The following is a 25,498-nucleotide window of genomic DNA, read 5'->3' on the forward strand; positions in this document are numbered from 1 at the left end:
TGCTCTAAATCAGAGATGGGGAGACTTGTCAGACCCATTTTGCTTTGTACCAGACCTTGAATATCTATTATCCAGAGACAGGTGCAAAGGCATTCAGTTGGAATTAAAGAACAGGGTGCCTCTGAGCACAATCTGAGCCAAGGAATTTGTTTTCAGTATCAGAACTGTTCACAGGCCTTTCACACAACAGTCCACCCCTGCTTAGCTTCCGTCATTTCATCAGCCTCATTTAGGCAGGGAAAAGTTATATTGTCGTTGCTCGTGTTAAACAATCAGGAGTAGTTAGAAACCCTTGCTGATCCTCTAAGATCTGCCAGCAGCTCTTGATCTTTCTCCTGCCTATCTCATGCTCTGCAATGCTGAAGCATGGAAGATTCCAATCTTTCTGGCAAACTGAGATCCGGGGCAGCAAGGCGTGTTCCCTCCTTTGACAGACTCATTCAGAACTTGGGAAGGTGCTCTTATTATGCTTCAGCCTAGAAATTTGGCAGGGCTGAATGCTTTTCATTTTCTGTCCCGTAACAAGAAACCTTGAGAATCAACAATTGACATTCATTTGATTCAAAGCCAGATGCCAAACCTGCACAAAAAACCCTCACGATTGTTGCTTCCCCACTCTGTTGCTAATGAAACGCCCAAAATATAACAGAATATTATAAATTGTAAATCAGGGGGTGGAGAACCTTAGGCCCTTGAGACTTTCCCTAGGTCATAACTCCTTTTGAGTCACACCCCCTACTGGTTTCGCTACATGCCTTTCTTGTATGTTTTTGCCAGGTTGCACTGTGCCCCTGAACTTTGAGTGGATGCTTGCCTGGATAGAGAAAAGAGAGGTGTGTGTGTGTGTGTGTGTAGAAATGAACCTATCATAGAAAGATCAATTTACATTCATTGCCCCACCCACTTTTGCCTCTGGTGCTGCCCCCTACTGGCATGTGGCCCTCGGAAGATGTCCCAGAAGGGAATGCAGCCCTTGGTCTAAAAAAAGTTCCCCATCTCTAATGTAAGTAGTCATAGGAAAGAGAGAGGATAAGGTCTGGTTCTTCTTTTATGTACTTTCTTTGGGTACTTCATTTACTACTGTAGCTACTCAGGCAGTGACTGAATATTGGGCTTTGTCACTAGTGGCACCCCAGCTTTGCAATGTCCTTCCCAGCTACAAATGCTTAGGACCTGTTCTCATACTTATTTGCCTTTAAATTCACAATATAGTTGTTTTTAGCTTGAGTGTTTTATTGAGAACTCTTCTTCTTCTGTTCCAGGCCCCAGCTGTGCTACACCTTTCAAGCTGCATCATACCATATTAAAAAAGTCATTGCTTCCCCCAAAGAATCCTGGGAACTGTAGTTTGTTAAAGTTGCTGAGAGTTGTTAGGAGACCCCAATTCCCCTCACAGAACTATAATTCCCAGGGTTCCCTGGGAAAAGAGATTGATTGTTAAATCACCCTAGGAATTGTAATTGCAAAGTCATGACTTTAAAGTGAACTGATACTGCTTCAAATGTGTAGTGTAAATGGGGCCATTACATTTCTTGTTTTGTTTGATTGTTTACTGCCTCATGGGGTATTGTTATTACTGGTATTATTTGTTAAGTTTCTATACCGCCCTTCACCCGAGGATCATAGGGAAGGTCACAATAGAAAAACACAAACTGCATACCATATTAACAAACAAAAACAATACCTCCCACAGCTTAAAAGGCCACAAATTGTTTAATTAGCCAAAGACTGGAATAAATACTGGGGTGTATGTATGGAGGGCAGCAGTAGCAGCCCTGCTGGCCATTCCTATCGGTTGGAGTTGTACATGCCATCGGTCACAGCTAGCATGGGCAATAGTCTGGAATGATGGGAATTGACAAGGAAGCCTGACTTCAGACCATCTAATCTACTGGGTCACAAACAACCTTCTGAGTATATCAAAGCTTCATCACGATGAGTGTTAGGCATGAACCTTTAGTTGGACTTAGGCGTGTATGTGGTGTTAGGGGAGGGGTAGTTCCTTCTTCTGGGGTAGTCGTAACCACCTTTGGTCCCCACCCTGCACTCTGCTCTCACCTGTGGCTTCTAGAAGCTGCCAGCATGTGACAGTGGCCACATCCCAGCAGACTGAGTGGATGAGACCAGTGGTGGGTCCCACGGTCAAGAAGGCAGCTTATGCAAGTGCTTTAGATAGAAGTGAGGGGCAGATGAGGCTTGCCAACCTGGAAAGGTAGCCCATCTAGGAGAAGGAAAACTGATCCTAAAACTCTGCTGCCTTGCAGGAAATCTTCAAGAAAATAAAAGGCTAAGGAGTTAACCCTACACAAATCCTGAGTGGAGTCCCTAAGACAGCTGGATGGTGTCAGCTGGTGCCAAACGGATTGCTTTCCTTTCCTTTGGACCATATCAGTGAGGCCCAGAGTGGGGTCTTGCTATCTGGGCACCTCCATACACACTGCCCACCATGTGCACCATGGAAAGTGTCTTCGGTGCTGCTAACGCAGCAGTTTGAGTTCACTCCCAGAGGCACACTCCATTGTCTCTTGAGACAGACGGATGCCAACAACAGTTGGTCTTAATAAAGGCATTACCCAACTCTTCCTTATGCATGCATGCCTATGTCTTTGGGTGTGTGTCTACTATGTTACGTTACTCCTTGCATTTTTGCAGTGGTGCACTTAGGTAATTTAGACAAGCCTTCTCCAACCTGGTGCCCTCCAGATGTTTTTGGACTACAACTCCCATCAGCCTCAAGCAACAAGGACTAATGGGAGTTGTGGTCCAAAATACCTGGTGTGCACCAGGTTGGAGTCTGTTTTAGACTCTGACTTTAATGCCCACATCTCTCCCCCACTCCTGCTGCCCTTTAGATGTGTTTGGGGTCCCTCCCACTCATTCTGCCCCAAAGTCCTTCTCTGCTGGCACCACTGCGCCTTTGAGCTTGTGGAGAAGAGCCAGCTAAGATGGGTGAATGCTTTTAAAAAATCTGACAAATTACCTATGCGTTGGCCTCTTATAATATCTTGCTTTTGTATTTCAACCAGTCCGTATCTCAGAACAGGAGGGGAAGTTTCCTTCCTGTTTCCAAGGAATTGTGTTTGGAACGCTGTTGGTGGCTTGGCAGGGTGAAAGCACAAACCTGACTCACCCTGGAGATTAATGCCTTGTCAGACTAAGCAGGTCAGGACACATAGAATTTCTCAACCCCTGTCTGCTTCTCTGCTGTAGAAAGGAAAGGCTGAGTTGACTTGGCTCAGATGGCATTTACAAGCACTGGTCAGCAATTCAGGTTAGGAATAGAGCAACAGGTTTGCCACTTAGGTGTGCCTCCTTTTTTTCTTTCTGGGCAGGGATCCCAGGCCTTCAGCAGCTAGAATAAAAGTAAGAATAAAACAGGTGTATTTCCTGCTAAGGCAAAAAGGTGGCTATCCTATCATTACATAATTTTAAAAAGAGAGGGGAGGGAGGAAGAGAGAGAGGGACAGGTGGTTCATCCCTGTGCACGGTTTTGATTAAAACTTTGGGACCTGAAGGACACCAGAGAGGAACATTGCCTGCATACTACCACCCTACTCTGGTCAAAAGAGGGAACTACATGCAAAAACAACAATGAGCTTAATAACAAATACTAAATATATATTTTTATCAAAGATAAAAAAACTAATCTAAACACAAACACAACCCAAACGGAGGGGGGGGGGAGGAAAAAGTAAAAGGAAAAAGAACTTCTGATTCTTCTTCTGTAAGCTACATGTAGAAAATTATTCAATACATCCAAGGTAACATCCAACAATTCCACTTTCTACAAACCGATATTTTCTTTAATCCTCAAACCTAGATATTATACATTCAATTTCTTTTTCATGCAAAAAGTCTATAAGGGGTTTCCAATCTTTAGTAAATATTGATAATGATTTTTCTCTGATTAAACACATTAATTTTGCCATCTCAGCGAAGTCCAGTAATTTTAGCAACCATTCTTCCATGGTAGGTAAGGATCTTTCCATCTTTGTGCATATAAAAGTCTCGCCACTGTGATCATGTATTGAAATAATAATCCATAGTCTTTTTCTAATTGTATATCCATTATTCCTAGCAGGAAAAGTTCTGGCTTCAGTTGAATATAAAACTTTAAAATCTTCTGCAGCAATGTATTTATTTGTAGCCAATATTTCTCGGCTTTTCTACAAGTCCACCAAGTGTGATAAAATGTCCCTTCACATTTTTGCACACTTCCAGCAAACATTTAGGACACCTTTATACATTTTAAATAATTTCGCTGGAGTTAGATAGCAGTGAGAAATCATTTTATTTATAAAAAATCTTTAAATCAACACAGTGCAAATTTTAGCCCTGAGTCTCATGGCAGCTTAAAAGACAAAATAATTTATCACTGCATAAGCTTTTGTGGACTACAGTTACTTCAATAGATGTATGAAGGGTTATCCTGACTTGCTGGTATATACAGTACATGGTTGGGGAGTAGAGAGAATATTATATAGTGGGACTCCTTTTTTTAAAAAAGTTATATTTGTTAATTGGCTTACCAATGTCAGGATATCTATGTTATCAACAACTTTTTAGGGTGAATGGCCACTGTTAATAATGGAATTATCATAATCTGTATTTTTCTGCATTTCATTTTCTTCTGACCTGACTGTTTACAATCCTCTAACCTTCAATCTGCAGCTCAGAATAACACTTCATGCATCTAGTGAAGTGCCGCCGAATATTCTGTTGCCAATATATAGTATATGGATCAGGCCCTCTGCTGTACTTGCAAAAGAATACATAATTTTGCATTAAAGTTGTATACCCTTTGTCATATGCAAATTTATGCCTTCAATGGGGGTAGAGGACCCAAAAATAAATCACATCACAAACAAGTAGACAGACAGACAGACAGACAGACAGGACTGTGAATAGTTGAAGCTTTCCCCATCACTGGATTTCCACACTAGAAAAACCTACCTGTTTGATTTCTGCCTGCCACACATCACTGCTATCCCCCAATGCCAACCATGCAAAGAACTCAAATTAAGAGCAAAAGCAAAAAACAAAAAAAAATTGGGCACCTTAATTTTTTTTTTAAATGAATACCTGTGACTAAGGCAATGAGACACTAGAATTAAAAAAAAACCACAAAAGAAAGGAAGCACCTCCCCACCCTTCATGCTTGATTTATTGCTGCATTCCACTGCTGCCACTTTAAAGCAAAAGACAAACACAAACCTGTTTGCCAACCTTGGTAAACAGCAACTAAACTACTCGAAGTGTGTGCAGTTTCGCATTTTAAAACCACTTTTCTCATCATTGGTCCCTTTTCAAAATTGTTTGGTCAGGTGAGATTTATGCTGCAGCACTGGCTCTGTATGAGGTCAGAATTCCCCAAATGCCAGGTTGCTATACATTTATGTGGGATATAATGAAGGTGTCCCTGTTCCAGTTGATTTTAGGAATAACACAACCAAAATGATTAACAAAGCAGGGGGCACTGTATTCTAGGTGAAGCATTTGAACTGATACCACTCCTTAAAATATTTGACCCTTAGTTGTCCTAGTTGAATTTCATGCTTTGAGACTAACAAGGTTAGCAGCAGCTGCTCCCACCGCTAGGTATGGAAGAAATTGCCAAGTCTTGGTTGCACCTTGCAAGCCATTGCATCTTTATTTGTGTAAGTTCTTATAATGACCAGCTTGAAGGAACGGGTGAGGTGGGTGGGCAAGTGGCAGCTGGTTTCTCAGTCAGGCCAGTGCAGTAGTAAGTCCTGCTACTCTAGGGGTGGCGAACCTTCTTGAATCCGAGGGCCGCATTTCCTTCTGCACAGTCTTCTGGGGGCCGCATGCCAGTAGTAGGTGGGGCCGTGAGGTTAAAGTAAGCAGGGCAACAAATGCAACATTTATCTTTGCATACTGTCCAACTTTTGGAGACCCCAAACCAGGACGTGCCTCTTCCAGGACGTGTGCCCGGGTGAGTCACATGACCCGTGCTGTGCTTTCTTTGGGGCAAGAGTGCAGTGCAACAGCGAGCAAGAGTGCGACACCCAAAATGGCCGCTGCGATCTCACACACAAAAAAGGATGCCTCAGTTTTTTGCACAAACCTGTATATTCTCCAACTAGACAAGCAAGAGGCATTCTCAGAATTCAAGGACACCTTCCAACCTAGCAAAATCGTGTGCTGTATGTAATAGGGGTAACTGCCCACACACTTCCACTGCACTTTCTGCTTGTGTGGTGGCACCTTCGGTAAAACTATTTCTTACTGTTTGTAGCAAAGTTTTTACCCAGAGGCAGAGGACAAGAACAGGAGTCACACTCAAATTCTTCAGTCAAGAGATTTTTTACTGCTTGACTGGTTGCACAAGCATTTCTGTTACAAGCTATTTACAGTCCTTCTTTATCTCTCCACTATGGTATAATCTCAGTGTGTGTGCTTTCCTCGTGAGGAAATTGCAGCCTGCAACTTCCTCCCTTTATTTGCACCTCCAGCTGACACCAATCAAGCCTAGAGTGCCACTCCTACACACTAAAGACAGTGGTGGCCAAACTCAGCCCTCCATAACAGTATGAATCAAAGCCAGTGAGGGGCATGGCCTGGGGAGAGTTCCCAGGGCCAGACAGAGAAGCCAGGAGGACCGTATCTGCCAATCTCTGCTGCTCCATTTCTCCCTCTGGTACAGCTGGGTGGAATGGCTGATACTAGATGACAGTTGAGAGAAGGAAAGAGACAAAAGGCAGAAAAAGGTGTGACTCCCACCGTCCCACCTCTCCCTTTTATCTGGTCCCGGTGATAGCAAGATGGGCAGGGTGTGTGTGCACACAGGATGACTTGCAGAGTCCTCTCCTGTGGCCTGTGATGGAGAGGAGGGCTGCTGGTGGGAGGGCACTCAGCCACAGCAAAATCTTCAGCAGCAGGAGGTAAGCTTCTGTTGGCTACACTGCCACCAGCAGTAGGCAATAGAGAGCTCTGAAATGGGGGCTCTTTGAAGTAGAATGCAGGATGCTGGTGGTTTGGCATCTCTCTGCTGGATCCAAAGCCCCACAGATCCCTTTAGAGGCCTGATCATCGGGCCCCTCAGCTGTATGAACTTAGAGCTGGCGCAACAAACGAGAGTTGGCGTGGGGGAAAGAAACTGCCTGCCCACCTCCTTCCACTCTGACCAGGATGAGTACCAAGGTTTGGTGTGCGGCAGTCAATCTGTTGCTTTGTTGCTCTCCATCCAGGCTTTGATTGCTCTGTAATTATTATTTTTTTAACTGGCATTTGTGATTTGAGAAATTGTGCCATGCCATTATGGTTCAGATCTGTTCCAAAATCCATATCGTCACCTGTACAATCGTATTTCAATCAAATGCTAGCACGTGCTACTGTGCTTGTGTATAATTAATAGGCCCTGGCTGTGGGTCAGTCAGTGCCTTTGATCATAAACTACTAGTTGTCTTTCAAGCCATTCAGAAGATTCCCATAGCCCCTGGATTGGTTCTAATCCACCGTTTTGCAATCACTGGGCTGGATGACCTTTTAAACAGACCATCCCAGACCAAGTATGTGATGATTCTGCATTCTCTGGAGAATGAGTGTAGATAATTGGGGCCCTTGTAAAGGAACACAGGTTTGTCGAAATAGTCATTTAAAAAGTAGGAAGTTTTCAAGGGGGAGGGTTATAATAGAATAGAAGCACGAAGGGATTTTTACGTTGGCTCAGAGTGGGGAAACTTTGCCAACCCAAGGGCCACATTCCTTTCTGAGGGCCACATGTCAGTGTGGGGTGGGGACAGGGCCAAAAGTGGGTGAGACAACAAATGTAAATTTTATCTTTGTACAGTAGGCTGGTCTCTATACACGCGCGCACCCCTCTTTATCTTTTTTTTTTTAATACATATTTATTAAAGTTTTTTGAATACAAATGCATAAATAATAAACAACATTACTTATATCATAACATAATTTCGTCACTTCTTTGGACTCTCTCACGTTTCCCGCTCCCACTTACATCGTTACAAAAAATTTTTCCAAGCAAATTACCCACTTGTTTGCAATCTTATCTCCGCTCATTTAAATAAAATCTAGCAGTTCTCCAAAAAAATTATATTTTCCTTAATCTCACTTATCGTCAAATTCAGATCTAATTCAGTGGTGGGCAATTATTTATGATCTAGCATCCTTCTTAACATTCAACCAAATTACAATATTTTTGTAAATAAATCTTGAATTTCTTCCAGTCTTCTTCAACCCTCTCTTCTCCCAGGTCTCGGATTCTACCAGTCATCTCGGCCAGTTGCATATAGTCCATCAGCTGCATCTGCCACTCTTCCAGTGTGGGTAGATCTTGAGTTTTCCAGCTCTTAGCGATGAGTATCCTTGCTGCCGTTGTTGCATACATAAAAAATGTTCGGTCCTTCTTTAGCACCTTCTGGCCGACAATACCCAGAAGGAAGGCCTCTGGTTTCTTAGTGAAGGTATACTTAAATACCTTTTTCAACTCATTATATATCATTTCCCAGAAGGCCTTCACTTTAGGGCAGGTCCACCAGAGGTGAAAGAATGTTCCTTCATATTCTTTACATTTCCAACATCAGACAAATGGTATATTTTGGCAAGTTTAACTGGGGTCATGTACCATCTATATATCATTTTCATTACATTTTCCTTCAGAGCATTACATGCAGTGAAGTTCAGCCCAGTGGTCCACAACCTTTCCCAGTCCTCAAACATAATATTATGCCCAATGTCCTGAGCCCACTTTATCATAACCGATTTAACCATTTCGTCTTGTGTATTCCATTTTAACAGCAGGTTATACATTCTTGATAATACCTTAGTCTTTGGTTCTAACAATTCTGTTTCCAACTTCGATTTCTCCACCTGGAACCCTACCTTTTTATCATTTTTGAAGACTTCTTTAATCTGAGCGTAATGTAACCAGTCTCGCACTTTATCCTTCATTTTCTCCAAACTCTGCAATTTCCAATTGTCTCCATCTTTTTCTAATATTTCCCAATATTTTGGCCATTTGGCCTCCATATTGGGTCTTTTTCGGGCCTTAGCTTCCAGAGGTGAAAGCCACCTCGGAGTTTTGTTTTCCAATAAGTCTTTGTATTTTGTCCAGACATTAAATACTGCTTTCCTGACAATATGGTTCTTAAAGACCTTATTGATCTTAACCTTATCATACCATAAGTATGCATCGCGCACCCCTCTTTATCACCCATCCAGTCATGCAAGAGGCATTATCAGAATTCAAGGACACATTCCAGCTGGGCAAAAATACTCAAAAAGGGTGCAAAGCTGGATTGTGGAGACTTGTGGCCTGGGGAGAGGGTGGATGGCTTCAGGAGATCCCCAAGGACTAAAGAGAGAGATTTGCGGGGTGGGGGGGGTGTTGAATTTGGCTACTGGGTCTATGTTTCCCCACTTCTGCTACAAAAAGTTTAATGAGTCTCTTGTTTCCTCTTGGCCTGACCATTTCTTTTGACCTTTCTGTGCCCTGTCTAGCTTTTCTGAGTCAAGAGGACTCTCTGTGGCACCTGAAAGCGAAGCACCTCAGCCTACAGGACCATTTGACATTGGAAGAAGCCTCCTTTGTACTCAGTACAGAATGGAGGAGGTCGCTGGTGGGTCTCGCTCCGCTCAGAGCAGGTCAGGGGGATCCACTGCAACTGCCTCGCTCAGAAGGAAGACAACACCTTCTGATCTACTGAAGGAAGAGACCAAACCTTCCTTTGGCAAAGTCTCAGCTGTGACACAGATGCTGGAGAGAGGAAGTACCAGAACCAGAGGCAACAGCCCCTCCAGAGTGTCCGTGTTGCTCGAGGCCTGGGAGAAAGGGCTTGTAGGCACGGGCACCATTGGCCCATCTTCCTCAACAGGCATCAGGGACTCCCGTTCCCCCGTGCCCACCAGGCGCAGCTTTTCATCCAAAGATGCTCCCCACCCACTTCTCTCAGAAAATACCAGGAGTTCTCTTTCTCCCACAAATGCCAGGCAGCCCATTTCTCCAGCAGGTAGCAGGCGACCCCTTCTTCCAGCTGATACCAGGCGGCCCCTTTCCCCAGCAGATAGCCAGCGGCCCCCTTTTCTAGCAGAGACCAGGAGGTCCCGATCTCCAACACATACCAGGCTGTCTTCCTCACCAGCAGAGACCAGGAACTCCTTCTCTTCAGCAGAGACCAGGCGGTCCCGATCTCCAGCACATACAAGGAGGTCTTCTTCACCAGCAGAGACCAGGAACTCCTTCTCCTCATCAGAGACCAGGCGGTCCCGATCTCCAGCAGATGTAAAGGAGTCACCATCTCTGGCAGACAGCAGGAACTCCTTCTCTTCAGCAGAGACCAGGCGATCCCGATCTCCAGCACATACAAGGAGGTCTTCTTCACCAGCAGAGACGAGGAACTCCTTCTCCTCACCAGAGACCTGGCGGTCCCATTCTCCAGCAGATATAAAGCAATCTCCAACAGATACCAGGAGCCCCTTATCCTCACTAGAGACTAGGCGGTCCCATTCTCCAGCACATACCAGGCAGTCTCCTTCACCAGCAGAGACTAGACGATCCCATTCTCCAGTAGATATAAGGCGGACTCCATCTCCTGCAGATAACAGACACTCCTTCTTCCCATCAGAGACCAGGCGGTCCCGTTCTCCAGCACATACCAGGCGGTCTCCTTCACCGGCAGATGCCTTCTTGTCCTTCTCAGAGAACAGGCGGTCCCATTCTCCAGCAGATTTAAGGCGTTCTCCTCTAGCAGATACCAGCCTTCCTTTCTCCCCATCACAGACCAGGCGGTCCCGTTCTCCAGCAGATACAAGGTTTTCTTCACCAGCAGAGACCAGACGTTCCCTTTCGCCTGCAAATAGCAGGACATCTTGCCTCATGACAGATACCCAGGGCTCAGCAAGTTCCCAGCCTTTGCCTCCTCCAGTAGAGAGCCGCTACTCATCTGCTGCGGCAGATGACCATCGCTCCTCTTCCACAGCAGATACACAGTGTTCATCTTCTTTACCAGTCGACAGATACTCATATTCTGTGGCAGATATTAGACGCTTATATTCCTCAGCCGACACCAAGTGTCCGCCTTCCCCAGCAAACACCAGGCACCCAGTTTCTTCGGCAGAAACCAAGCACCTAACTTCTCTGGCAGATGCCAGACACACGTCTTCCTCAGCAGACACCAAGCAGACATTGTGTTCAGCAGAAAACAAGCTCCCAACCTCCCCAGTAGATGGCAAACACACACCTTCCCCGTCAGACGCCAAGTGCCTATCTTCCTCAACAGAACCCAAGCACTCATTTTCTTCTGCAGAAAGCAAGCGCTCCTCTTCCCCAGCAGGTTCTAGAAGTTTCTCTCCCACATCAGATGCGAAGCCCTCTTGCTCTCCCAGCCCACAGAGAGATTTTACAGCTCACGGTCCTGTGTTTGCTCAGGTGTACACCCCAGCTTCAAAGCCAAAGAGCCTGTCAGGAACAGAGACACAAGATGCTAATAGCACCATAGTAGCTGGATCCCAGGCAGGAAACCACTGCGGTAGTGCTACTGACACCCCTCTGGCAACTAGATTTCAGAGAGAGAGCCTCATATCAAGCACAGATGGCTCTCAGGAGGAACCTCTCTCTGTTATTCCTATCAGCACTGGGGCAGTGGAATCCCAGAGGGAAAGCCATGTGCCAAATGGTGCTAGCTCCAGTATAATCACCAGATCCCTGACAGAAAGTGCCCAGCCCAGTGCCATAATACTTAGATCCCAAACAGAAAACTACCAGTCACAAGTTGCCAACACTACTTCTTTGGGTGGATCCCTGGGGGAAAGTTACATGCCCAGCACCACAAGCACTAAACCTCCCAGTGGGCCCTGTGTGCTAAGTCCCTTGCCTCGTGTTGTAAGCTCCAGCACTGTAGCCAAATCTCAAACCCAGTGGTATGGCCCCAATGGCAACAGCATGGTCGTCTTTAGGTCTGAACGACAAGTCATCGTACCCCAAGCTGGAACCACCACTGTCTACAGAGCAGGGCAAGAAATTATCATGTCCAGCTCTAGGACAGGGAGTGCAGGCAAAGCCCTGCAAGGAAAGTCCCTCGTGCCAAGCTCTATCAGCTCCCTGCCGCCAAAAGAAAACTTGCAGTCCCAGAGTGACCTCCCTGATGACAAATCCCCACAGGGGAGCCCTGCATCCCTTCCAGATGATGTTTGCAACTGCTCCATAGCAGGATCCGAGCAAGAAAGCTGCATGACTCAATCCAGAAGTGCCGGTGTGAGTGACGCCCAAAGGCAAAGGTGTATGCTTCTGCCAAACCCTGCATTCACATCAAATAGAGATGCCACCACACTCAGGGAGGGAGTTGCTCCTTTGAGCACGTTCGAGAGAGACTGCAGCCCGCACGCCAAACCTGCATTCCAGAGGCACAGCAACTTGTTTACATCAAGCAGGTCTGAAAGGGAAGAAAGCATGCCTGATCCAGATGGCCCTGTAACAAATGGGTCAGAACAGGAGAACAACCTCTCAAGAGCAAAGAAGGCCAACACATCTGCATCCCAAGGACTTTGTTGCTCTTCGGATGCTGCAGAAGAAACCAACATGCTTAGAACCTCTGCTGAACCTCAGGAATCTGTGACAAGGGAACAAAAATCCACCGTCTGGAATGAGCTAAAGGAAGAACAAGGTTATCCCAGAAAAGATTCCCCTGTGTTTGCACTGGAACCAGCCATTCCCCTTACCGAAACGAACTCCTCCCATGAACCTCCAAGCCGGGAAGCAGGACACAGCAGCAGGACAGCAGAAGAGGAACCTGAAGAAGCTGTGGACATGGAGCTTTTTGTAGACACCCTCCGTAATATGGATTCCCCTGAACTCCACAAGCCCCTGAAGCTCCTCCCCAGGCCTCCACGTCCTTCCACGTTTGCAAAGCACACATCCCTTCCACCTATCGACGAGGACCACGTCGCTCCCAAGTCAAAGCTTCCTCTCCCAGCAGCAATAGGTGAGCTTTTCGCTCTTACCGAGGAGAGGAACTCAGAGGGAGAAAAAGAAATGGAGGAGGAAGAAGATGAGATGGAGGAAATAGAGAACCCATATCTTACCAAGGATGAAAAGTCATGGGAGAACAGCCAGGCCAGAGAGACATACCCTTGGGAAAACAAGACGTTCAAGACCGAGGAGGAGATTGGCTCTTTCCTGGGGAAGTTGCAGGAAGGGGCTGCAGAGGCCAAGGCCAAAGCCATCGCTCCTAAAGCTATCGCCAACCAGAGCAACTTAATCAGAGCAAACATTCTCAAAGGGCTTACTCTTTTGTCTGGCTTCTCAGACAAGAAACCTGTGGAAGATAAGCCTTATTCTCGCTTGGACAACAGTCTCCTCTACAGCAGGTTCATCTCACCAGAGAAATCTCAACAAAAAGTCCTGGAAAAATGGAAAGAAGGAAGAGATTTGCCCACACTCCTGGCTCCGGCTGCCCAAAAAGTCAACAGGGAATGCCAGACATCTCCAAATGAGCTTCTGCTGAAGGCACCTGAAAATCTGAGTTCTGAATCACCGCCATCTGCGCTGCAAGCTGAGCCTGCCTTTGGGGTGCCAGGTGCAGACGATAGCTCCCAGCAGGTTACTCTTCTGTCCATAGAAACAAACTCTCTTCCCCAGTCGAAAGCTCAGGTAAGTCAGTCTGCGCTGTGCAGTGAAGGGTTCCTTCCATCCTTCTTTCGCTGGCAACAGCTGCAATAATGTCACAAAGAGATTTTGTTGTTTTAGGGCGTTCAGGAAATGTGGACTATTTGGGGCCCGCATGGGTGTGTAACAAAAGCGGGGTGCTGTAGCGCAATTCATGCCAATGGGTTCTGTTCCTAGAATCTCCACCTTCGACTTGAAGTGGAACTGGTGGTACAACATCCAGTTGATGCTGAGAGGGTTGAGAAAACCTGCATTCATAAGGATAATGATTACAGGCCAAAACCACCAAGGTCTTGACTCAACTGTACAGTTTTTAGTCAAGTCACTGGGTGTTTGCACCTGGATGAAGGGCACAAGAGCTTAAGCTTCATTATGTTGTTGTTGATCTTCCCTCATGGCTGCTACAGAGTCGGTGATGCTCATTAAAGAAATTGAAGGGAAGCAGAGGGGTCCATTTAGGACAGGGATGAAGGCTGCATAGTTGACAGATCACAATGTTCAAGCTTTTGAGACCTGGGACCCACCTTTAATTACAACTTGCAATGTGGAGCCCATTATCATATAGGTCCAATCTTTCCCCACCTCTCCCTCTCTCCTCTGTCGTTCTCTTTTCCTTCTTTTTATAATTAATGGATTAAAATGCTTATTTTAATAATCATTTTAAAAATGTTGATTTAAACACTTAATAAATAAAAACAAAATATACTTATTTTACAACAAAGGGAAAGAGACTGCTGATAATCATATTATTATTCCAAAATAGTTTAAACCATTTCCAGTCTTGCTCAAACTTTGGTTGCTTCCATCGGGATGGGTAAATCTGTCAATTTCAATTTCTCATTTTTCCTAACTTCAGTTCTGTGCATTTCCATATTGGTTTGCCAATTTAAGGAAAAGTTCTCATAAAAATTCATAAGCATTTTAGTGCAAATTTCTCCTAATGCACAGGTTTGTAAACGTTTTTGCCCAATATGTACATTTTTCAAAGCAATGTCCCCTAATATAATGCATTTTTTATGTTTATTTCACTAATATAATACATTTTCTATGCTGTTGTCACTCAGTATATTTTTATGCACACTTTCACCCAGTATATGCATTTTTTTAGACATTACTTGGCTGCAGAATTCCATTGAAAAATTTGGAAAAGTGTAAATTTCAAAGGGTGGCTGTGTTTAATCTGTAGATTCATGACTGTAGAGTCGGATTTAAATGTGGACTGAATCAGTTTTTCCCCATGTCCCTTACTTCCCAATGATCTGTTTGTTAAGCCTCCATTAAGATCTGTTTGCACAACTTTTGTGGAGAGGTTGGAAACCATAAACAATTTACTGAGTGTTCATTATGATTTGCTAGTGGGAAGGTTGGGCAATGTTCTCTCAAACAATTGCTATCCCACACTTTCCGCAGCATTCAACCATCGCTTTCTTTATCTCAAAAAGTCCTGTTTGTGGGGGGTCATCGCTAGTTGATGTGGAAATGTGGAGAACTGAATTTAAGACTGGAAAAATGAAGAACTGAAATTGGCACATTCGCCCATCCCTAGTCTGACCCAAATCAACAAATCCCACTAGTGCATTGGGGGGGGAGGCTTTCTTCCCCTATGCCCCCTTCCAAATCAGCTCCGCAGGGTCAGGCAAACTTCCTGAACAGCGCACAGGGGGAAGAGAAGGAAGGTCACTCTGTTTGGCTTATCCTGACCAAATAATCACCTTAGTATGATGCTGAATTCCCCCCAGGAGGGGCTTTTTGTGTATATGTGTATATGTGTGTGTGTTATCCACAAATAAGCAATATCTAACTTACGATAGATAGATAGATAGATAGATAGATAGATAGATAGATAGATAGATAGATAGATATCGTATGGGATAGGCAAGGATTATTATCTCCATGTTGCTGATGGAGTGGGTGGGATCTTTCTTTCCCTCCCAATGCAAAAAGTGGTTTCAGAGCAGGAGAGGCATTGGGGTAACTAGATGTTTCTGAAATGTAACCTTTTTTGCACCCTTTTCTTCATTTAATTTTCCATTCATGTTTAAATTGCAGCAAGAGGAAAAGAAGCTTCCGACGAAGATTAATGTGCGACCTGGAAAGGTATGGGGGGGGGGCTGTTGTTGCCAAATGTCTGGGCAAGGGGCTGATATGCTTGCAGGGAGAAGGTTAAGGGCTGGGTGTTATTGCATTGGTGGTAATCTCAATTTCTGCTTTTCTCACTAGATCATTCTGTACTCTGAGGCAGGCTTTGGGGGTCAGAAGAGAGCAATATGGGGTGATATCACTGATGCCACATCTTGGGAGCTCTCCCACACCATCTCCATCCGAGTGATCCGTGGAGGGTAAGTAAGCCTCTGGGTGATTTGCTTTGGGTTGTGCTGCAGGGAAGGGCCGTGTGTGCTGTGCATATAGAGAAGGGATGGGGAACCTGTGTGGCCCATCAGATGTCATTGGACTCCCAACTCCCATCACTCCCAGGTTTTAGGGCCAACGGTGAAGTGGATGATGGGATTTGTAGTCCAACAATGTCTGGAGGATCCCAGGTCCCCATCTCTACTGTACAGACAGAAAACACAGTGCCGCGTAGAAGTGAAATCAGAAGCAGATTAAGACGTTTCTCCTAATGCTTAGTCAAAATATGCTCTCCATCCATTGGTCCTATTCTTGCCCTCTGACATCTTAAATGGTCAAGGGGCATAATTTCCAGGCAGGGTTCATCTATTATTTTATTTTATATATTAAATATTTAACTTGCCCTTCCTCCCAAAAGAGCCCTGGGTGGCCATCAACAAGAGATAAAACAATAAAGAACATTAAGCACATCTTTACAACACCTTAAAAACAATTCTAATGCAGATGCGGACTGTGAAGGTTCACAACTTAAAAGGCTTCTTGAGAACCGAAACACAGCCAGCCCTCAAAATTTGCATATATCCAAATTTTGTGAAGTGGTACTTCAACCAGCGTTTGCAAAACATACAAAGTGCACATAAAAATTACCACATTAGTGAAAACAGCATACAAAAATGCATTTAAGAGACTTTGCTTGCAAAAATGTGTACATTAGTCAAAACTGCAAACAAAAATGTTTATATTCAGAGAAATTTGCACTTAAATGCTCAAGTACTTTCCATGAGGATTGTAAAAATAAATGAATTGCAAACTGCGGTGGAAATGTGAAGAACTGAAATTAAGATTGGAAAAATGAGAGGCTGAGATAACTGAAATAGACAGATCCATCCCTACTCACAACTCTGCTTGGAACTAACCCAATGTCATGTACTCGCCAGCTGGGTAATGTACGAGAAGCCACGGTTCCATGGACGGAAGTGTGTGCTGGCAGAAGGGGATGTGGAGATCACCAACCCTTGGAGAATGTTCCACAAAGGAGGGGCATCAGCTGAGAATGCTCCATTCCATATTGGCTCACTCAAGAGGGTTGTGCGGGTAAGCAGGAATCCTTTCCATTTGTGAGTAACGTCTTTCTACTTCTTGCGGAAGCCGGTTGTTTGGAAATGCAGGTCTCATACCAGCCTTCCTCAACCTTGGGTTCCCAGATTTTGTTGGGCTACAACTCCCATCATACTTGGCCATTGTTCATTTTGTGTGGGAATATCATGTGGGGAAGGCTGCTCTATACATTGGGATGGATGGATGGATGGATGGATGGATGGGAGGGAGGGAGGAAAACACAAGAATGGGGCAGGGAGCAAGATTGCAGTATGCCTATAAACTCCGGGCAGAGGCAGATTTTGGGGGAGCACACCCAGGTCATGGCACTGGGGACCTTCTTCTCAACAATTTGGTGGTTTGTTTCCTAAATAAAGCTCCACAACTTTGCGGGTGTCAGGAATTTTACTTTTTGAAATACGGCAACCCTTTTACATTGAATGTATGCAAAGGGCTTATTTGAGTTGTTAGTGACCACATTTGGATGTAACACTAAACCATGGGTTAGCATTACATGAATGGGCTACTCTCCCCAGAGCTTGCATTCTCCTCTCCCTCCCACATTACCGAAAGGAGAAGCCTAGAAGCTTTTTCTTCCAGTTTTAGCAATTGTGTCCAGTTGGGGTGGTTGAGAAGGCAGTGGTGCATCCTCCCAGTGGTAGCAGCAATGCATTCATCAGGATAGGATTGGGGCAAGGTGACACCAGTGAGGTCAGGGGGCTGCTGCATCCAGTGGCATTGATTGCTTTGGTCCTTACTTGTGTGCTCTTGGGCACTGGACTTCAGCCATTATGTTTGCAGCCCTAATGTCAACACAGGCCTTTGGGACTCTTCCAAGTAAAATATCTCTGTCCCCTGGCAGTGTAGTAATTGGACTTTGCGGTACATTTCTGGATGCTGGAAATCAGTTTGGCGAGAAAACAAAGAGTTCTGTAGTTTATTTGCCCCCCTTTCACAGGCCAATCCTCTCTGTTTCAGGATTACAGGATTCCTGAGATCAGTTTGTTTTCTGAGGAGAATGGAGAAGGCAGAAAACAGAAGTTCACAGATTCTGCAGAGGACACACGAATTCACAACGAGCCATTACAGGCAGCTTCTATAATTGTGCACTCTGGCCTGTAAGTGACAGCTTTTAAATACTTTGAGCATTCATGATGTGAGAAGTGATCTAGAACTAGGGATGGTTTGGATTTTAATGTAAACTTACTTAATTCGCAATCAAATACAGAAATGGGTACGCTAGTGGAAAGTGTGCACAAGAATGTGTATATGCATACAAAATGCATTATATTATGGGAAATAGTTGTGTGTGCATATGTATGTGTTTCCTCATTTTTCAACACAGCACAGGTATTTGTTGGTCCAGGGAGGTAGATAGACCAATAATCTGATTTTTTTGCACAGGATCACAGCCTGGAGGATTATTGTGCAAAGGCTAAATTGTGATCAGGATGCACTTTGGCCTGGCTTGCAAGTAATGCGAACTATGGTTTGTTTTTTTGTTTGCTTGTTTGTACAAACACACTCCAGCCAGCCAACTATGGTTCGTTTGTGGCCATCAAACCAGAAACTATGGTTTGACGTTGGCTTATAAATTTCAGTTTGTCTTATTCTCGGTTTCTCATGACACTGAACCCAGAATTCTAGTTTAATCCTAGTTTGTTTCAGCATCTCACACAACTCTGGCAACAGAGGTGCAAGTCAACAGCACTTAGAAAAAAACCCAGTATTAGATTAAGCAAGCCATGGTTACTTTGCTCATCTGCAAACCACAGCTAAAGCAAACCATTGCTTTGTGATACATGTGAACATTGTTATATATTTATTGAGAAGTGGAACTACGGCAAAGCAGTTTGGGTCATATGTTTCTTTCATATTTCAATCTTCTTCCTAAACTTGGTGGGGTTTTTTGCCCACGTTTGGGGTACAAGTTGGCTGTACGCAGCAATGCTTAGCTAGGGCTTGTGGCAATGCATCTCTGAATATCAGTCCCTGGGAAACAACAGTGGATGAGTGTTGTGGTGCAGGCTTCCCAGAAGTGTCTAGCTGGGCACTGAGAACAGAATGCTGGACTAGATGAACCTTTGGTCTGAACCAACAGGGCTCATCTTATGATCTTATCATGAACCTGCCTCCCTAGGATCAGTTTTTCACCTCTATTGCTGATCAGCTGCATTTGTTGAAACCATTGAAAAGCTGTGGGGGGAGCTAAACTTGTTCAGCAGGAGGAAAAACAGCACTAAGTCCTCTTTTTAAAGTACACACCCTGAGTTGATTTCAGCTCAGCCCAACCTGAAAAGCACCTCTGGCATAGGTCCATTTAATTATTTTTTTTATAAACATATTTGTTATGTGCAAATCCTCTCGTGACTCAGTGGTAGTTAAAGGTTCATGGCTTCATTTGCATAACTTTCCAGCTAGCAAGTGTGTGTTCAGCCTTTCTTTTGTACACATATTTGTAGCAATTTGTAAATCCACACTTGACCTAATGGGAGGGATGTGCAATAGCTTGCAAGACTGAGCTTGGGGTTAGATTTGATAGATATATTTTAGTCAAGTGACAAGTGGGACCTGCCGTCATAGTGCTAGAGGTCTGAGTTTGGGGGCAGGCTCTCAGCTTGGAACCTGAACATTTTATTTATTAAATTGAAATTATTTAACACGATTCATATACTGCTTAAGCATCAAAGGCTCCAAGCAGTCTGCATAAGATATACATTAAAATTACAGATAAAATATAAATAAAAATCAGGTGCTAGAAAGAAGTTAGGCTAAAAACAATCCAAATAAAAATCAGCATTATGAAGCATTTATATGATCTCTTTACGTCATAAAATGCATATACCACAAAACGGTTTACAAAAAAAAAGATACAACAATAAAATTATCACTAAGAAAAATGAACAACAATGATTTAAGACATTCAAAAAATTAAAATAACAATAGGCTAAAACAGATTAAAATACGCATCAACTATCTAAACATCTGAGTAGGCTTGTCTAAACAAAAATGTTTTTTAGCATTATGAAATAAAACTACAATTTGCATAAAATATATATTAAAAGTAGGGATAAAACCAGATATTTAAAACAAGTTAGGCTTTAAAAAGCAAAATAAAATCAACGGTTTTAAAATATACATTAAAAAATAAAATTATGTATTAAAATACAATTCAAATTTACATGGCTCCCTTAAACAAAAAGTTTTTAGCAGGTGCTGAAAACAATACAGTGAAGGCACCTGCCTAATAATCGCTGCGAAGGAAATTCCAAATTATTGGTGCTGACACACTGAAGCGTCTGTTCAGAACAAACATGTGGTTTTGCTGGTATTTCTATTTAACTGGGTGAGGCTTGAGAAGAGGGAAGTGGGAAGTGTGTCCTTCCATACCACTCTGCTGGAGCTTCCCTATATATAGGGAGGGGAGCTTTTTAAACCCCCACCCCCACGATATGTGCTGTTAACTGTTAGGGGCTTGAGAAGGTCAGTTCCCTCCTATTCTCTACCTCATCCTGGAATATAGAAAATGTCTCAGAAGCACAGAAGTCCCTGCCTTCAGCTGCTGGAGACAGAACTAGGGACTTAATATTGGTCTTAGTATTGAGTGGACTGGACTCTTCAGATCAGGATGATACACAAGACCAAACTCCTGCTTTTTATATCTCATCTGGTCAATTCAGAAGCCTCACTCTGGCTGTAAACTATGGTTTACCATGCACAAGTAAATGGCACCTGTTTCACTCCTTCCAGCTCCCTTCTCCTGGCGCTGGGAGGAGACAAACCATGTTCCCTGGCTTAGCATTATGTCGAAACCTGGGATTGTGGTCTGCTCCCTCGCAGTGAACTACATTCTGTAGCCATATGGCTTGTTGGAGCAAAACCATGATCCCTGGTTGGGATGCTAAGCTAAGGGATTCTGGTGTGTTTACACCCAGCATATGCTTTATGGTTTACCATGATGTTCGAACATGACTGCTGTCTTTCCAATCACAGCATATGCATTCCTCTCTCCTTCCAGGGCTGCCACTAGGATGTGCTTTTCAGTTCATTGGGCACATGACACTACAAAGTTTTAGCAGTCGTTCATGGTTCTCTCTATGCTCCACAGGTGGCTTGTTTACTCAAAACCCTTCTTTGACGACGATCCTTATGTCTTAGAACCCGGTGGGTATCCCAATTTGCGAGCCTGGGGAGCCAAGGACCCCTCAATCTGCTCCATGCATCCAATTAAGATGGTAAGTGTTGTTTGGCAGCATCTTCCTCCTGTTTTCAACCTTAAGGTAAAGGTAAAGGGACCCCTGACCATTAGGTCCAGTCGCAGACGACTCTGGGGTTGCGGCGCTCATCTTGCTTTATTGGCCGAGGGAGCTGGCGTACAGCTTCCGGGTCATGTGGCCAGCATGACTAAACCGCTTCTGGAGAACCAGAGCAGCGCACGGAAACACCATTTACCTTCCCGCCAGAGCAGTATCTATTTATCTACTTGCACTTTGACGTGCTTTCGAACTGCTAGGTTGGCAGGAGCAGGGACCAAGCAACGGGAGCTCACCCCATCACAGGGATTCGAACCAGCGACTTTCCGATCGGCAGGCCCTAGGCTCAGTGGTTTAGACCACAGCACCACCCTCGTCCCTTAGCCTGGCATAAACTGGGATCATTATAAGTGATTGACAGCTTATAAATCTAAATCATAAATATATGTTGGGGCATGAGTGTCCAAGCTATCCATTTGCTTGTGGTTTCTTGTTTACACTTCAGAAGGCAGGCTTGAACTGCATGGAGACAGCAAATATTTTTTGGAAAGAATGACATTTTATATTTGAAAAGACCCGCTACATCAGATCTAATACACATCTAGTCCACCATCCTGTTCTCGCGATGGCAGAGTGGTCCATGAAAAGGAAGACGGAGTAGACAGATCCACTCACATAATTCTCACTCTGGCTTATTCTTGTTTTAGGGCTGTCCTGTCGTGGAAAAGCCTGGCGAGCCCAAGGTAAGAGGAGGAAATAATTGCTGCTGAATTTGATCCTAGGGTGTAATGGTTCTAGGGGTTGCTCGTGCATAAGCCGGTGCAAACACCCGGGTGTATTGCCTGAGTGAACCTTTTCTGTCCGGACAGCCACTCACCCGTGGCTGTCTCAATCGCTGGCAGAATCTGTCAGTGGGTGTTTCTTAAACTTCTTCCAGCAAAGAAGCTCTTTGACGCCTAGTCTCCTCCTACTCTCTCTGCGCGAAAGCCTTCTGCGCAAGGAGGGCGTGGGCAACGGAGGACCCCTACTCTCTCCTCTGGTCCCCGGCAAGGAGTCATGGGACAGCCTCGCCGCTTCCCCCATCTGCCCCCCTTCTTTTTTTTTTTTTATAAAATTTTTATTAGGTTTTCACATTTTATAAAACAAAAACAAAAACAAAACATATATATTTTTAAACTCTTATTTTCATTACCCCCTTTCCCTGACTTCCCCCCACCCCCTCTTCATACATCCCAATTCCAAAAATTAGTTCAGCAAGTTCTTATCTCCCATCTTTAACATATTATTGTTATTTTTAAACTTAATCCTTTTTACTTATCCAAATTTAATTTATCCAATTCTCTTTTAAACATTAAATCTTTTTTTTTCTAAGGTCGACCTAATTACCCTTCCACGAATTTCTCCCTTTGTATTTTTGTTAATTATATGTCATAATGGCCAAATACGAAAATCATAAAATTTTGAAATTCTGTTCTCCCCTCCCTCCCTACCCCAGTTTCCATCCCTTCCCAAGCAATTATCCTAGCCCGGATTCCTCACATCAGAGGCCTTCAAGTCTCTGTCAGACTCTCTCTGCCGATTTTGTTGGTAGCCCTTTTTGTTGGTCCTCAGGTCTCGAAGGAATTCTATCTCAGTCACATCATATTTTCTTCCATCCAAGATACTTAATAGCAGTTGCTGCAAAAAGTCAGTTGATCTCCCATACTCAAGGAGGAAGTCCCAATCATATTTCTTTACTCTTTTGAATTCCAATATTCCAAGTGCTCTCGGGACTTCCTCCTTCATCTTTCTCATCTTTCGCAGATTTGTAATCCAAAGATCTTCTTCTTTATTTCCTGACAATATGGGCTTCTGATTGATATTTTCCTGCACTTTTTCCATTCCTTCTTTTCTCTCCACCGGTTCCAAAAGTTTTTTTCTGGTTCAGCTGCAGATTCCTTATCAGGCAAATCCTTTATGCATTCAGCAGAGTCGTTTGTTTTGGAATTCAAGGTCATAAGTTCTTTGTTCATAGCCGTACTCTGCTCTTGCAGGATTCCCACGAGAAAAAACATTCTTTCTATCTCTACCAGTAATTTTCCCTCTGCAGCCATTGTAATGTCTCTAGTTCCCCCTAGGGGGATTACAGTTGCTTGATAGTCCTTTTCCAACAGCCCGTTACTTTGTTGTTTATGACTACGTTGTTTCCAGCCACCTCAGTTCAAAAGCAACACTTTTAGTTCAGAAAGTTATTAAATAACAAAGTTCTTAAATTTTAGCCGCCCGTTTGACAGCTCCTTTGACAGCTGTCAAACTCCTTGTTCTTTTTCCTCCGGCTCACACACAGGACGCTCCCGGGTTCGGGAGGGGGGGGCGGTTTACACAAAAGCTTCCAAAACTCCTCACTTTCTCTCCAGCACAAAGACTTCTTCTGTCAAACTCATGGAAATATTTTTTATCTAACACCAAAAACAGTACTCTCCACCTTAGTCCACCGATCCTTGCTTTAGATCGTTTGTAGATAGGGGGGTGCGGACTTCCCTTTAGCACATCCCCCGATTGTACCGAATTCAAAGATATAGATTTTAAAGTCCAAATTCCATTCTACTCACGGGTTATTTGTTTCCAGTCCGAATTTTGGGAAAAAAGTCAGCGCTGTCCGGCCATGGCACGCGGCTTCGCTCCACTGAAGTAGCGGTCTACTCTCAGCACCACGCCGCTCCCCGTACCCTCTCCGTAGCCTTTAAAAAGGCTCTCCGTGGGTCAGGGAGGGCGCTTAAAGGTGCCCACCGAGTCACCAAGTCCGCAGGCTTCCGCGCCTGCGGTTTCTGAGGGTCCCCGCGTCGCCGGCGCGGTAGGACCCGTCTTCAGCAGAGCCGATTCCCTCCGGAGCTCGGAGGGAATCCGCCATTAGCCGATCGCGCTAACCCGGAAGTCTCCATCTGCCCCCCTTCTCCACTGGTGCTACGCTGATTCTCTTCCCCAGAAGAGGGGCTGCCTCTCCCAATCCCGGGATGCTCTCTGGAATCCCTCTGGATTTTGCTCTCTCCCTCCGGCACTGATGGCAGTTCCCTGACATAGGGCAAAAATACTTCCCAGCAGAAAAGGGGGCTAGAGGACTTAAGCTAGCTCTAGCATTGCACATTTCAGCAAGAGGCATCAGCAAATCTTTGTTTGGAATAAGCTAAAGTCTTTATTAATTTATGTCCACTGTACTGAGTGGAAAAAGTCATTAGACAGTTAATCTACCTAGGGAAAGAAAGCTTAAGTGGTCTTCCTGGATTGTGAGTTCAGTTTCTCTTTTCTAGTTTCACCTTTCCTCCTTCTTTCTGCCATTACCTGTAATTCATCAGGCATTACTGAGTAAAATATGTCGTTTAAAGTTTGCAAAAACACACTCTACAACAGGCATTTCACATTTTGGAGCTCAGAAAACTGAAATGTTACACGTAGAATAAAATGCAGGAAATATGCCAATGCGTCGTTTTTGCAGAAACATGTCCAACAGGCATCCTTTACTTTGGGCTGTTGGGGGTGGTGCTTATAGATTTTAAAGGAATAAATAGCAAGTGGCTACAGCCTACAGTAAAATGTAGATGAATAGAGTGGCATGCAAAAGGAAGGGGGAGAGAAAGCAGTGCTTATGGACTTAGGAACTCTTCCATACTGGAGCTTTTTCCAAACATGAGCTGAACGTTGTTGAACATACCACAAGAACTAGGAATTTGCTCTGTTATAAAAAGAAATCCCAGACATTTAAGGAGTCCAGATTGTAAGCTTTCCTCAAAAGTGAGTTGCTCCAGGCCCTCATTATTTTGGTTGCTCTTTTCTTTAAAAGCAAGAAAGGTTCAAAAGTTTGTGAAAAACACCAGAAGGAGGAGGTGTCCACCATTTTACTCTCATTGTTCTCCATGTTTCATTCTCTCTTTCTCCCTCTTCCTCTGCAGGCTCTAATCTATGAGAGGCCACATTTTCTGGGTCATAGCTGGGAAGTAAGCAGAGACATTTACAACCTGAAGAAGCCAGAAAACAACCAGGACTCCAAGATGTCTACTGCAGGCTCTCTGAAAATCCTAGGAGGCTGGTGAGCATTTGGAAGAATGAATAAGTGTTGTAGGGCAAAGGAGCCATCTAGGCAGCAATAATTGTCAGCTGACTCCTACACGCCAGTCCCTGA

The 25,498-nt window shown here is 44.3% G+C and overlaps 1 protein-coding gene across 1 annotated transcript in view; it reads left to right on the forward strand.

Annotated features, from left to right (window-relative positions):
• CRYBG2 (crystallin beta-gamma domain containing 2) overlaps positions 1-25,498 on the forward strand; it is a 66,790-nt gene that overhangs the window by 30,050 nt on the left and 11,242 nt on the right. The window contains exons 4-11 of the mRNA XM_079986579.1: positions 9,481-13,627; positions 15,692-15,739; positions 15,863-15,981; positions 16,930-17,086; positions 18,068-18,207; positions 21,198-21,324; positions 22,050-22,085; positions 25,269-25,405. Of these exons, the coding sequence (XP_079842705.1) occupies positions 9,481-13,627; positions 15,692-15,739; positions 15,863-15,981; positions 16,930-17,086; positions 18,068-18,207; positions 21,198-21,324; positions 22,050-22,085; positions 25,269-25,405 (4,911 nt within the window). The remainder of the gene's footprint in view (positions 1-9,480; positions 13,628-15,691; positions 15,740-15,862; positions 15,982-16,929; positions 17,087-18,067; positions 18,208-21,197; positions 21,325-22,049; positions 22,086-25,268; positions 25,406-25,498) is intronic.

This window comes from Podarcis cretensis (genome assembly GCF_951804945.1).
Source record: "Podarcis cretensis genome assembly, chromosome: 8".
NCBI classification, from domain to species: Eukaryota; Metazoa; Chordata; class Lepidosauria; order Squamata; family Lacertidae; genus Podarcis; species Podarcis cretensis.